This window comes from Danio rerio, chromosome 17 (genome assembly GCF_052040795.2).
Source record: "Danio rerio strain M-AB ecotype USA chromosome 17, GRCz13ab, whole genome shotgun sequence".
Lineage (NCBI taxonomy): Eukaryota > Metazoa > Chordata > Actinopteri > Cypriniformes > Danionidae > Danio > Danio rerio.
Genome location: NC_141037.1, coordinates 19,387,748 through 19,402,500, shown reverse-complemented (window position 1 = coordinate 19,402,500; position 14,753 = coordinate 19,387,748). Strand labels below are relative to the sequence as shown.

Below are 14,753 nucleotides of genomic sequence, written 5' to 3'. Positions count from 1 at the left end.
GTGCAAATGGCACTTGCGAAAGAAATTTGAGATCTGAGAAAGCGTACAGCGTTTCTCAGTGATGGGTTGTGGCTGGAAGGGCATCTGCTGTGTAAAATGTGCTAGATAAGTTGGCGGTTCATTCCGCTGTGGCGACCCCAGACAAATAATGGGACTATGCCAAAAAGAAAATGAATGAAAAAAAGTACACTGGTGGACTCGCGAAAACAAAGACTACCAAAAAAATTAGCTCCTGGGACATATTTTGCGATCCGCAGAAATGTAAATAACAGTATGTTTTTTTTAGAATAAGCCTGGGTTGTAGAAATAACTAGTTTAAACAAGCAGCAAAAGTTTTTTGTGTGTGTCTTTTGTTATGAATGTCAGTGTGTACTGATTTCAAACATTCCTCAAAGCATATTCTTTTGTGTTCAACAGCAATGAGTAAACTGAGTAATTTTTTAATTTTTGGGGTAAACTATGCCTTTAAAAACACCATCCCATTTTTCCTCTTAGTTTTCTCCAATTCCCTTCGGATCAGGTACAAGTCCAGAGAGAGAGAGGGACAGAGAGAGAAAGAGAGAGAGAGAGAAGTAGAAAGATTGGGCACCTCACTCTGAGCTCTATTTAGCAGTTTGAATTCGCCCCCTCCCCATCCGACAGTAAAATCTCTGGCCGTCACTTGAAGCCCGGTGGGGGATTTTGTGGGAAAGAATAGCCATGTTGATCTTGAAGTCTTAAGTCTCAGCGTACCTGTCAACACTCGGGCTCAGCAGCGAAGACTGTGGCTTAAGTCACTTGAAGTTGCCTTTTAATGAGAGGGGAGGTCTGCGCACGCTGTCAGACTGAGCCGAAATAATTCCATACCTTCCGAATAACCCAAGCGTGTCTTTTAATCCTGCTGCTGTTTATGTAATGGAAATAAGCAGGAACAGGTTAATGAGAGGGTGAGCTCTGGCCTACACACACAAACACACACACACATGCTATGAACATGAAGGTGACGTGTATTTGACAGAATCAAAGCTTTTCTTTCCTTATACGCATTCTAATTAAGATTATAATAGAATATGTGACATTTCAGATGTAAGGTGCCACTTATTTTTCTCCAAGTCATAAAAATAGATTATAAAAGAATGATTAATGTAATTGGGTTTACATATTTCAATTCAATAAAAAAGAGCACTTAATAATGCTCAATTTTTATTGACTTATAGGATTTATTAGATATGGGTTTGAGTAAAAAGTTAGATAATATTTAAAAGATTTTAAATTGATTATTTTAAAGTGATTTTTTAAGTGATTAGAGCTGCACAATATTGGAAAAACTGACTTATTATTGTGGTATTCAGTATATACATATTGGGGTATTTAGTATAATTTCAGCAGATGACACGAATAGCTCTATTTGGAAAGAATTTATAAAACTCTTTGCAAGAGACTGAATGTGCATCAAATATAATATAATAAATCAATCAAACACATTAATTAATACAACAGAGCCTAACACTACCCTAACCCTAAAAAAACAAAACAAAAAACACGTGAACGCAGGGAGAACATGCAAACTCCACACAGAAATGCTAACTGACCCAGCCGAGGCTCGAATCAGCGACCTTCCTGCTGTGAGGCAACAGCACTACCTACTGCGCCACCGCATCGCCTTCAGGTACAAACTGAATAATCAAATGTAAAAATAACACTGTATAGTGTATCTTCATCATAAATTTATTAAAATGGTTTGAAATGATTAGATAGTCACATGCCCTAAAAACACATGCAGATGTTAAACTAATTCATAAATGTATGGTTCAAATTTGGAATGACTCAATAAATCATTTACGGTATGAGCTGTGGTTCCTGTTCAACTATAATATTGTAACCCTGTGATGTGACTATTGCGGATACACATATTGTGATACTAAAATTATACTAAAATTATATTTTGTGCAGCCCTAACCTATCTATCTATCTATCTATCTATCTATCTATCTATCTATCTATCTATCTATCTATCTATCTATCTATCTATCTATCTATCTATCTATCTATCTATCTATCTATCTATCTATCTATCTATCTTTCTGTCTGTCTGTCTGTCTGTCTGTCTTATATAGATAGATAGATTTCTCCTGGAAAATGTCTTATTTGTTAAAATTTCAGCTAAAATAAAAGTAGTTTTTAGTTTTTTTAAGCCATTTTAAGGTCAAAATCATTAACCCCTTTAAGCTAATTTTTTTTTCGATAGTCTACAAAACAAGCCATCGTTATACAATAACTTTCCTAATTACCCTAACCTGCCTAATTAACCAAGTTAAGCCTTTAAATGTCACTTTAAGCTGTATAAAAGTGTCTTTAAAAATATCTAGTAAATATTATTTACTGTTATTATGGCAAAGATAAAATGAATCCGTTATTAAAGGAGTTATTAAAACTACCATGTTTAGAAATGTGTTGAAAAAAATCTTCTCTCTGTTAAACAGAAAATGGGGAAAAAATTAACCGGAGGTGATAATTCAGGCGGGCTAACTATTCTGACTTTAACTGTAAATATAGATGTGTCCTATTTATTTAGCTGATTTAATAATGACTTTTTTAAAATTATGAATTAAAAATAGCATACAGCAACATTATTTATAACATCAGCTTATAACAACAATCATGTGATGACACATCAAAATACAGTTTAAGGGATACTGTAGTTCACCCAAAGCTGAAAATGCTGTCATCATTTACTTTAGTCTTTACTTGTTCCAAAGCTTTATGAGTTTCTTCACTCTTTTCAACAAAAAAAGAAGATATCTTGAAGAAAACCGAAAACAGGTAACTATTGACTTCTATATTTGTTTTTTTTAATATATGGAAGTCAATGGTTACCGAATGGGGCAACATGGTGCCTCAGTGGTTAGCACTGTTGCCTTACAGCAAGAAGGTTGCTGGCTTGAGACCCAGCTGGGTCAGTTGCCATTTTTATGTGCATGTTCTCCCCGTGTTATTGTGGGTTAACTCTGAGTGCTCCAGTTTCTCCCACAGTCCAAAGACATGCGATATAAGTGAATTGAATAAACTAAATTGGCCATAGTGTATGTGTGTGAATGAATGTGTATGGATGTTACTAAATACAGGGTTGCAGCCGGAAGGACATCCTCTGTGTAAAACATATGCTGGATAAGTTGACAGTTCATGACGCTGCGGCAACCCCTGATGAAAAAAGGGACTGAGCCGAAGGAAAATGAATGAATCAATCAATGATTAGCGAATTCTGTCTTTTTCAAAATATCTTATTTTGTGGTTAATGGATGAAAGAAACTCAAAAAGCTTTGGAACCACTTGAGGGTGAATAAATAGTAAGATATTATTTTTTGGTAAACTACCTTTTTAAAAGATCACATTAAGTTCCAAAATTAGGCTACTAATAGGCTGTATTACATTATTGTTTGTAGGTTTTACATATTTATTAGCAAGAGAATGTAAAACATCTGAAAAATCAGCATGATTACTTAATGTTTAGTCTTTTAATTATTTATTCCTTCAAGTTCTTTTCAGCTTAGTCGCTTTATTAATCTGAGGTCACAGCAGCGGATTGAACCACCAATTTATCTAGCACATGTTTTACACAGCGGATGCCCGTCCACCTGCAATCCATCACTGGGAAACATCCATACACACTCCTTTACACTCATACACTACCGACAATTTAGCTTACCCAATTCACCAAGACCACATGTTTTTGGACTTGTGGGGAAAACCGGAGCACCCAGGTAAATCCCACATCAACACGGGAAGAACATGCAAACTCCACACAGGCGAACATGCTACCCACTGCGCCACCCTGCAGCTCGTCTTTTAATCAGTACAACTTATTAGCTTCATTTTTAAATATCTGTTATGGTGAGCTTTATTTCACCCATAGTTTTACATTATTCAACAAATTATTTGAAAATGTAAGTAAACAACTTGCCTGTAACATCAGTTATGTGCATATTTACTCACCTATGTAAATTTAATCTGATGCAGACTTTAAAACTGGACATTTTTGACCCAACAGGGCTAACTGTAATTTTGAAAATTTCCAAGAACACGTACAGAGAATCCTACTTCTTCACAGTATCTCTCACTAGTCCTTTTCTTCAATCTCTCATTCCCTCTGTATTTTTTTCTCTCTCCATCTCTTCTTTTCTTTCAGTGGGAATAATCCCCCCTACAGGAGACTTCAAAGAGCAGGCCAGGCAGGGACAGACTTAATTACCCGCTGCCTTAAAACTGATGCCAAATCAAAACTTGCTCTGGTCCATCTCTGTCCTGCCTTGGCAGAGCTAATTGTGGCCTTGGATTCTATTTTGGAGTTTTTTAATGGGGGAAAAAGTAACAATTAAATCAAAACAAAAAATGTATAGGCAGCGCATCACACATCATTATGTGCCTATGCTTTTTATAGTTTTCGAGGTCCTGCTTGATTTATGTGAATTTCTTTAGGTATTTCGCGGGGTCTTACAGTCTAATGTTTGGCGTTTAAGCACAGTATATGCTAAATATAACACCTCAGCAGCACCATTAACGTTAGCTAACTCAGAAAAGCTGTGCGCCAGTGTTTTATTTGGACAGCACTAAAAGTACTTTCCCCCCATGTTTTAATCTTACACAGAGGTAATCCAGCCTTCTTTTTTATCCCAGTGAAGTTTAAACTCCTCCGGAATGCCTGGAGGTTTCGATGGCTGGCCGAGGGAGAGCATTACGTCGGGGTATTTAACGCCGCGGAGAGTTGGATACGAGGCGGCTTAATGACGCTACAGCAGTCGGGATGAGCGCTAATTCACCGCCCAGGGCCGCGACGGATGGGGCACCTGCAGAGCCAGCCATCAGTCAGCTTAGCCACCCTCGACAGGTCCCGCGAGGAGCTCCGTATCCCCGCGACTCATGGAGCTTCGTCACTCTCAACAAAATGGCCTCATAATGATAGAGCAGCGCGTGAGGTAGTTACCATAGCATCTATTTGTTTCTTTTTTTCAGTCTGACTAAACGCTCACCTTTGAAAACGGTTTGCAACTAAAAACACATTGCGAGACGTTTTAGAAGCAAACTAATTTGTTTATGTGTGCTAAAAAGTCTTGCGTTACCTTAAGATTTCCCACAAAATGCGAACACGGCTGGAAGTCAATTACGCTCAGTTATAGCGTCGTGTCAGGGGCCTATTTGTTAATAGTAAACGTTAGCCTTGAAAGAACGTTTCAAATGAGCTTTTTAAAAAGAACCAGTGCCATGGAAGAACCATTTTGGTTCCTCAAAGAACCTTTCCTTAAAATGAAACATGTAAAAACAGTTTTACCAACGTGGTAACTACAGTTTAACTCTGGTTTTGCTACACTCCCTGCTGAAAAAAGGGGGTTTTGGCCATTTCCAGGCTGGTTTCAAGTCATTTCCAGTCTGGTCTTATCTGGTCAGGCTGGAAAATGCCTAGCTAAAACCAGCAAAAACCAGCGTGACCAGCCTTGTTTAAGCTGGACATAGCTGGTTTTGACTGGGCTTCCAGCCCGACCAGCTAAGACCAGGCCGAAAATGGCCAAAACCCCCCTAAAACTAGCCAACCAGCTATTTTTTTCAGCAGGAATATAGTTTAACCACGGTATTATAGTAAAAACCATGGTTTATATAGGTTTATATATTTATTTATATATACAGTCAAGGCTGAAATTATTCATATAATTTCATATTCATATAGTTTACATTGCTTTGAGGTATTTTGCATGTATGCTATGCTTTTATGTAGTAGTTTTATTTAAACTATTGAGTATCTTTGCATAAAGTTTTTTTGCTACCTGTTAAACTTCAATTTATGGCACAACTTAATTGCTTTATGTTCAATGCTCTTAAATTTGTAGAAACTATTAAGTTAACTTACAATTTGTGTTGGGGCAACATTAATAAATTGCATGGAAAACACATTTTTGTAGTGAAGAATTAGCTTTTAAAGAGCACTACAAATGACTATTACAATCAAATAAAAGGATAGAGCAGATAATAATAATGCAGAGAACTATATTGACTACTATTTCTTCAAATTAATTAGTTCTTCATCAAATGTATTAGACGAGAGTAGTGTTATTGTTTTTTTTTTTTTTAAATGAGATTAAACAAAAGTCTATTGTGAAATCGCAAAGGATTCCCCTCCTTATGTCCCCAGCCACATATGGTTTTATTTATTCTCAGCATTTAATATAAAGATTATATGCAATCGTGAAATGTGAAATAAAGAGTAAACAGTGGTAAAAAATTCTTGTTTTTTTTATTCAAGACCTGCATACCAAAGTTGCCTCAGTCCAAACAAGGGGCATCTAATGCTTGGAAGAAATACGGGAGAGAGAGAAAAAAAAAAAGACTTAAATATACAGAGAAGGGCGGCTTTCAAAAACAACTAGCAAAACACAAGTGAACATAATAGTCAGTTTGAGATGAGCGTTCTGTATAATAGAGTGGACAAAAAGTCGTACAGAGCTCTCTGACTTCTACAGAGTGCCACATCTATTTTGAGATGCAGATACCAGAGGTTAATACATTCTGGAAAAGGGTTCAGAAGTGTACACGGTGGCTCAGGTTGTCTGATTTGCGTCTGCATGAGTGTGGTCAGTTTTAGTAGCTCTTGATGACTTTAATTGTAGCCTTTGGTTGGAGGCAAAAAGCTTTGATGTGAATTGTGCACAACCAAAGAGAAGATCATATACAGCGAGGTTTGGCTCAGTTATCCTGTTACCTACACATTTGAAAGTCCCATGTGTCGATTATTTTAGACATATTATGAGCGAGCCTGTTTCCTGTGGGTGTGTGTGTGTGTGTTTGTGCAAAGAGAGGGAGACTGAGAGAGAAAGACCTTCAAAAAATTTCCAGACCTTTTTCTTTACTTCCTGATCAGAAAATTGATGACACAGTAATGACTTGGACAAGTAAAAACATCTTGTATTTGTGCTCTATTCTTCTCATGCTAAAAGACCTGAAATCTCCAGGTCCCAGAAATCAGGTATTATGCCCCCAGTGCTAGTCAGAACACACAAGTTCAAAAGAAAAAAAAAAGAAAGAAACAGTTCAAGAAAGAGAGAGAGAGAGAGAGAGAGAAGGAAAACAAAAAGTTCGGGCAAGCATATAAAATTATTTACAACCAAGATAAGAGTAAACAAAACATTTACTGTTGTATATGTAGCTACAGTAAAAGGTCAGACAACCTCTTAAACTCATCTGTACATTTTTAATTTCAATTTTTCACAATTGTATCCTGCCAAATGTGTGTACATATACAGTATATATTTATATATATACACACACACACATAAACACATCATAGTGCCTACACATGTATTTCATTCCAGCCATTTAGAAAATCCATCACTGAAGAAGATAGCAGAAAGATACACATGACGGGAACCTCAGTATTTGTCCTGTGATCATCTTTCCATAGATAAAAGTCGCTGGCCCCGTTACAGTTCTCTTTTTATTCAATTAAATCTTTATTTACTCACATCCAAGGCAGAAAAGTTACTAAAACTCAAAGACTTTTACAGTTACAGTGACAAAACATTTTAAAGACCCACAATTTAAATTGGACTGTAAAAATGAAACTTTTTTTCTTGTTTGAAAAAAAAGGAAAAGATGGAAAGAAATGATAATTGGGGAAAAATATTTTGACTTTTCTTTGATTTTTTTTTTCTTTTTTTCTTTTATGTAAAATGCCCAGGCATTCTCCAATATTACAAATACTGGTATACTTTTACAGTAAACAAGAGAAATGTCTCAAATATATATATATATATATATATATATATATATATATATATATATATATATATATATATATATATATATATATATATATATATATAAAATCCCATCACCAAAAACCAATATACACACGCCACTATGGCATTCAGAGAAACCTTATAAGCAAACTTGAAAAAAATGAAAACCAAAAAATTCTTGTTTAAAACACACACATACACAGAAATATCATTTTACCCTTGTACTTGTTTCAATACTGTAAACGTATTTTAAGACAGAGTGCACTAAACGTTTTACTTTTTTTCTTCTTTTTTTTCAAAGTTTCTGTAGTTCCTGATTTTTGTCCAGTCTCTTCCTTGACTATTATTTGTAACAAAAAAAATCATCCATTATTTTCAAGGGATGCAGTCTTGTCCTGAAGTGAAAAATTGTACATATATATTTATTTATATATATATATTTATTTATTTGTCTATTGTGTGTGTTTTTTGTGCACTTATATGTACATATGCATACATATATACACACATAGACACACATTAGTATTGTGCTGGCTACTTTTCATCTTAGTTCAACTGAAATGACCTACAGATCTGTTTTTATCCTTGCTCTTTTAGAAGCAGATTAAAACCACATGGACTTAATTTTTCAATTCTTTGCTTCACAAAAGTGTTGCATTTGTCTTACAAGACAATAAATAGGAAGATCAGTATTCAAGGCACACTCATGTCAAATTGAATGGCAGTACAAAAACTGTCCAAATAAATTAATTTCATTTTTATAGTGCCAGCATTGCGAAAGCCAAGCCTATCAACGCTGGCACTTCAATCTCAGATGCTCCCTCTAGCAAGGCCCAATAAATCCATTTTTGAACATAATTTCTTGCTCAGAAGCCGTTTTCGCCATTGTTTTCAAATATGTAAATCAACAAATAATAAAGTGCGGGTCAACTGCGAAGAGCTGTGTATGTTTACTTTTCTTCCTCTCTCTTTCTTTCTATTTCATTAGTTTGCTTTGCTCTTTTGCTTTATTTAAAAAAAGAAAGAAACCACGATATTCCCTCGCTTCAATCGTTTGCGCTGGTTAGGGCATCTTGTCGAAAGAAGGCTGTTTAACTGCCAATAAATCAGTTGGATAGAAGAGAAAAGAAAAGGGAAAATTCAGCTGTGCATTCTGTAAGCGTGTTGCTACTTCTGAGAATGCGTTCAACTACACATCACAGGAAGTCCTGAATGAGAGGAAAGAAAGAAAAAAATTGTCTTACTGTTTTAGCACACGCTCAACAGGTCATGACATACACTCTTTTACTGTGCAATTGACTAATCTGCATACCTGCTGATGGCTCTGACACACGGGACATGACCAGATTAACCAGACAAGTCAATATCATACACTAGAATCAGATTTTACTGTGCAGTATAAATTTGCTTCTCAAAATGATTGATAAATATATATTTATATATGTACAAAAATGCATAGGGCTGTTTCAAGTGATTCTAAAAAACATTGTAAGAGAATGAATTATAATTGGATCAGTTCTAATCTAATCTGGTTAAAGTGGTGACTCCCTCAGGAACCGCAGACCCATAAATGAAACAACAGAACTGAACACAAAATATTACAAAAATGTCAGTCAATGGAAACAGAACAGTGGTGCTGCCTTGACTAATGTGCTTTTAGGTTTACTAACCCGAATTGGACTGTAAAGACCCTTCTCTCTCTTTCTCTTCCTGCTTGTGTGTGTGTGTGTAAATCACTCTCCTAGTGTAAAACTGCTTCATCCTCTGGCCTAGATGTCTGTCACTTTAACTTAACAGCGATGTAGTATGATAAGCCACTTTTATGTGAGGGATGGAGTTGATTTATGACGTTTAAGGGTGGTTGGCAGTGTAATATGAAGTGTGGAGACGAGGCGAGGGTTGTGAATGAGCTCAACCAGAGGACTGGACTGCTTTATCAGAGAAGACGGCTGAGATCAGATAGCAGACTTGGCAGAAGTAGCTATACAGCTCACCCTGAGTTGTTTTAAAGCCGTCTTCCTTCTATCACTATTGTGCTGTTCAGCGAAATCAAATGGGTTTGATTAAGTGCAGTGTCTGTGGAAAGGGTGCTGGCGATTTAAAAACTCACTACTGAGACCTATGACTAGCGTTGTTTGGGCCGGTACTGGGTACCAATAAGCAGCTGCCTTCGCTTTAGTCTGGTTTAAAGTCTCCTCTCCTTGATTTCGAGTAGACAGAGGTTTTCAGCCCCACAGTCCTCTTTAGATTTACTGTCAGAACTGATATTCAGTGCTACATTCCCAATTAGATTGACATGCTTCAGATCAGTTCGTGCTACAAGGTCTAAGGATTGTTGTCCGCTCATTTTGCAAGTATGAATAATAAGCAAAAAAGAAAAATAAAGACTAATAGCTTTCTCAATTCAGCTTTCAAAATTTGAAGATTGAATGCGGCTTCTCTTCAAGAAATTACATGTGTAGCTTAAATAATCTACAATGTAAGCAGCGGCCTCAACGATACTCTGTTTTGCTAAAAAACAAAGAAAAAAAATCTCTCAGGATGTCTTTTAGATTTAAAAAGAAAAATCTCAGCATTTGAAATAAATCATAAGATTATGGAATAAAAAAATTATGAAATAAAAATTAACCTGCACATGCCAAAATATTTAAAATCCAATAAATACAGAAATTATTGCACAGTTAAAGGCTCCATTTAAAATATTGTGTAATGTATCCATTCATAGATATGCGGTTTATACCGTCTCCAAATTAACCCCCCGCCCTCTCTCTCTCTCTTTTTTTATTTTTATTTTTTTGCATTTTCCACTTCTTTAATGTCTTTATCATTCTCAGATGGCAGTTTCTTAGGACAAAACTAACTCAAACCATTAACTTGAAAACAAACAAACAAGCAACCAAAAAACAACAACCGAACTAAACAAAAAACAGAGTATCCAGCTACCCCTTTTATAATCAAGGAATTGTGAGGCAAAATAGGAAATCTGGCTTAGCTTCTCTCTGCTTGTTCAATTTTGACCTCATTCGTCATCAAATGTTCCCCATGCCACTTTTTCATGTGTTTCTCAAGCGTGCTGTAGACGCTGAAGGGCATTTGGCAAATGTCACAGCGGTACACTTCCTTACCGAGCTGGCCGTGTGTCTTCATGTGGCGGGTGAGCTTGCTGCTCTGGGCGCAGGCGTAGTTACAAAGCTCACACTTGTAGGGCCTCTCGCCTGTGTGGCTGCGTCTGTGCACTGTCAGATTGCTACAGTTCTTGAACACCTTCCCACAGTACTCACAGGTGTCACTCCTCCGGCTCTCTTTCGAGCTAGGCCGGCCTGGTCCTGGCCCCCCACCCAGGTGCGGGGTGCTGCCTCCGCTAGCAGTACCACTGCGGCCGGAGAGGCCCCCGTCCAGCAGGTCCCCTGGCGGCGTAGAGAATCGCAAGCTTCCGTTCTCGGAGGAGTGTTCCGAGGAGGTGGCGAATGGAGATTGTCTGGAGTCGGTGAAGCCAAGGAAAGGATCTTTGATGAAGTGGCGGGATGCTGCATAGCCCACCAGCCACTGGGAGTAGACATTTTCAGATGGGATTAGGGGGGCTGGGGGTATGTCCAAATCCTTTTCAATTTTGATCCTCTTGTTAGAGGAGTTGGAGAGGCTGGGGCTGGTTATGGGAGTGGGTTTGCGGGGAAACAGGCCTGAGAAAGAGTCGCCTGAGCCACAGTTCCTTCCATTCACAGTTGCCCGCTCTACTTGGTCCATTTCCCCCACTACTGAATCGTCATCACCCACTTCCCTCTGCACTTCCGAGATCCTTTTAGAGAATGGAAGCCTTTTCCGATTGTCAACTATTAAGTTATTGTACTGCTGGATGGAGCTGAGCCCTACATTTTCCACCATCTTTCCTAACGAAAGGGTCTTCTCATCTGAAGGAGGCTTTGAGCCATTTTCCCTATTCCGACAGAACTCAGAGTCCATGCTGAAGTTTGACTCAGGCCTGCTTTCATTTTCCAACTCCTCCTCCTCTTCCTCTTCCTCCTCCTCTTCATTGTCTTGGAGCATGCCCTCGCCTTTGAAATCACCATCCCGATTTTTTATACCCTCCCCAGTGACGTCACTAGTGCCTGGCTCAGGTGAGCTGGTGGTGGACAGGCCATCGTCAGAGCGCCCTGTCATGGAACCAGATTTGTGCATGTGGGTCTTCATGTGGCGTTTTAATTTGCTCGCTTGAGAACAAGCGTGGTCACACAATTGGCACTTGTAAGGTTTCTCGCCTGTGTGGCTTCGCCGATGAACAACCAGATTACTCTGAAACTTGAAGGTCTTGCCACAGAACTCGCAAGATTTCGACTTGCCCTGTGTCTGTGGCGGGGTGGTGCTGTTAGGGGGCATGGGAGGCAGTGGAGGGGTGCTCAGAAAGGGTGATTTCGGGCTGGGCTGAAAGGGGTTGGGATTGAGAAGGCGATGCATAGGGTTAGCACGGCTCGGTGACAATGGTGGAGTGGAATTGTTGTTTCCAGCAAGCTCTCTCAATCGGCGGGAGAAATCCATGGACTGGGACTCCATGGCCATGGGTGTCATGCGCATCACTCTTTCGAAGGCACTGGGATGCTGGGAGATTAAACCCATTTCCTCTGCGCTAAGGCGTTCCAGGCGATGGGGATCTAAATGATGGCGTGGAGGGGGGCTGACAAAGGGAGGCGTATTGGGGATACGGTTTTCCACAAAGCCTGGTGGGGGCTCTCGCAGTAGAGGCCCAGTCATCCGTAGTAGGTGGAAGGGGTTGTTGTCCCCCAAAAAGTTGGTTAACGGGGACTGTGGTATAGATTCAGCACCAATTGGGGGAGGAATAGTGATCCGTGGTGTTAGGGAGGTATTCGATGAGTTGGTCTCTAGGTAGATGCGGATCCCATGTGTATTCTGAGCATGCTGCAGAAGGAACCAGGCGTTGGTAAAGGGTTGTTTGCACGTTGTGCATATGTAACTTGAGGGTTCATCTCTACCTGCAACCAAAGAAGAAAAAAAAATACTTTTTATTTCTCAATTTACAACCTCTGCAGGTAATTTCCACAACACTTGTTTCATAATGCAAAAAAGTTTAATCCTATTAAGTACTACATTGAAAATCAGATCTTCCTTGATGGAAAATAAGACAAAGGGTCACAAATGATTACATGTTACAAAGAGCATTCTTTGAGGTTTCTGACACTTCCCGAAATTTGCCTTGTACTTTGGGCAATGAGTATTGTCATGCACCCATCATACTGCCACATGAACAGAGCAACTCATACTTAACAGAAATGTGACAAGTGCATTTCCATTCTGCTCCTTGAAGGGTTGGTGCTGTGGGAACATCGCATTCCCAATTTTAGCTTGTCTTTAATCTTTGCTTTTACAAACGGCTGATTCATTTTAGAAGCATAACGCCAAGCAAGAACACTCTAAACTGGGAAACTCTCCAAGCTCCAAGACTGTCCTAGGATGCCAGAGTAATATGCTACCAAATTGGAAAAGTACAACTTAAACTGTGATATAGGGAACCCTCATCAGCATCAGACTAATAAACTTAAGTTGTCCCCTCAAAGAAAGGAATAAAAAAATGAGAGAAGAGGGTCTGGGTTGGGGAAGGGGGAGGGGGAAGGGAGCGCACATCAAGATAAATGGTTTCAAATAAAGAGTGAAAACACTGCCTGTGATTTAAGAGGCGGTGGGGAAAAAAAGCACACCAGTCTGAATGTTAAAGTCTGTGGCATTTAAAACAGCTCAAGGGTATTATTTACTGTTCCATTAAGAATTTCTCAAGATTGTTTTTCTTACTTCCTCTCACGTTTTTATCTTATTCTATAGTTACACTTCCTGGAAAGCCCCCTCTCCACTAATGACATCACAGCGAATCTTTGCTTTTCGGAGAGCAAGTTTGATAACAAAGAAAGAAATGGCTCACTCCCGAATTTATTGTGAATTTCTATGATAACAACTTTAGTCCATTTTCCACAGTCCCAATCATATAATTAAATAGCAGCAACTGAATGTGGGAAGTCTGTATACACTCTGGGTTCAGGTAAAGTGTGAACAGTATCAGTTCCCGGATCAGAGGATGTGTTAAAAATTGGCTCCTGCGCTGGTGCAGCTCTGGAGCTTTAACTACACATGACTAATTGATGCTACAACTTCACCGTTACATCGGTTCTGCCACGCAAAAGGGACTCATTACCATGGCAGCACAAACAAGCCAAGTGTACTGAGTATACAATGAAAAAAGATTCTAAACCATCTCTGCCGTACTCCTGGGGCACTGGTGTAAAAAAAAAAAAATCTACAAAGTGGAAATGGTAATTGTGCACTAGGAAATGAGTTTCATTTATTTATTAAATGAAAGCTTGCTGTTCTGACCTAATGCAGCAATTTAGTATACGCAGGAAAACATATGCTGCTGTAATTGTTTGGGTATTTGATTTCTGGCTGTGCTTTGTGTACCTTTATGAGTGTTTTCATGTATATGTATGTGTGCAAGAGCGAGCGACTGCGGAGAGAACAATGGGGCGGCAGTCACACACAGGGCTTGGAGGAGCTGGGACTAGGAAGCCCTCATGGGTGTCTATTTCAATCATGGCCATTGTGAAGGATCAAAAAGAGCAGAGAGAATGAATGGTTAGTATCTGTTCTAGCATTCCTTTACATGCTGCCGAGGAGCAATGCTAAACAGGGGAGTGTGTTTTCATCTGAAAGAAACAGAGACAAGGGATTATATACACCAATAGCCTGAAGCTTCATCTTATTGGTATACTGCGATGCGTTATTTCATCAAGGAATTTAAATAGTAAGCACACAAAAAATGTAAATTAGTAAAAAATGAGTAGTGCTATGCACATATGAATTTTTTAAAGGTGGCACGTTAACAACATTTTATTCTGCTTCAGATATCAAAGCATCCTTCTGTGCACAGAAAAATACCATAACCATTAGTGGAAGTCCTGTTTGGGGTCTAAGACCCCAGTGACCCCATTA

General features: G+C 38.7%; 1 protein-coding gene and 2 long non-coding RNA genes across 9 annotated transcripts in view; 1 reads left to right on the top strand and 2 right to left on the bottom strand.

Annotated features, from left to right (window-relative positions):
* Positions 1 to 4,948, bottom strand: part of LOC147833055 (uncharacterized) — a 47,021-nt gene extending 42,073 nt beyond the window's left edge. The window contains exons 1-2 of one of the 3 annotated variants that reach the window (XR_015513283.1): positions 3,973 to 4,948; positions 733 to 883 (exon numbers count right to left, since the gene is read on the bottom strand). This is a non-coding gene — a long non-coding RNA (uncharacterized LOC147833055). The remainder of the gene's footprint in view (positions 1 to 732; positions 884 to 3,972) is intronic. The other 2 variants (XR_015513284.1, XR_015513285.1) reach the window with 2 other exon arrangements.
* Positions 4,656 to 14,753, top strand: part of LOC141378546 (uncharacterized) — a 34,257-nt gene continuing 24,159 nt past the window's right edge. The window contains exon 1 of the long non-coding RNA XR_015513275.1: positions 4,656 to 4,952. This is a non-coding gene — a long non-coding RNA (uncharacterized LOC141378546). The remainder of the gene's footprint in view (positions 4,953 to 14,753) is intronic.
* bcl11ba (BCL11 transcription factor B a) overlaps positions 6,244 to 14,753 on the bottom strand; it is a 65,442-nt gene continuing 56,932 nt past the window's right edge. For 2 of the 5 annotated variants that reach the window (XM_087288370.1, XM_087288369.1), the window contains exon 3: positions 10,101 to 12,748. In XM_087288370.1, coding sequence (XP_087144496.1) covers positions 10,752 to 12,748 — 1,997 coding nt within the window. In that variant the 3' untranslated portion in view covers positions 10,101 to 10,751. 5 annotated transcript variants of the gene reach the window in all.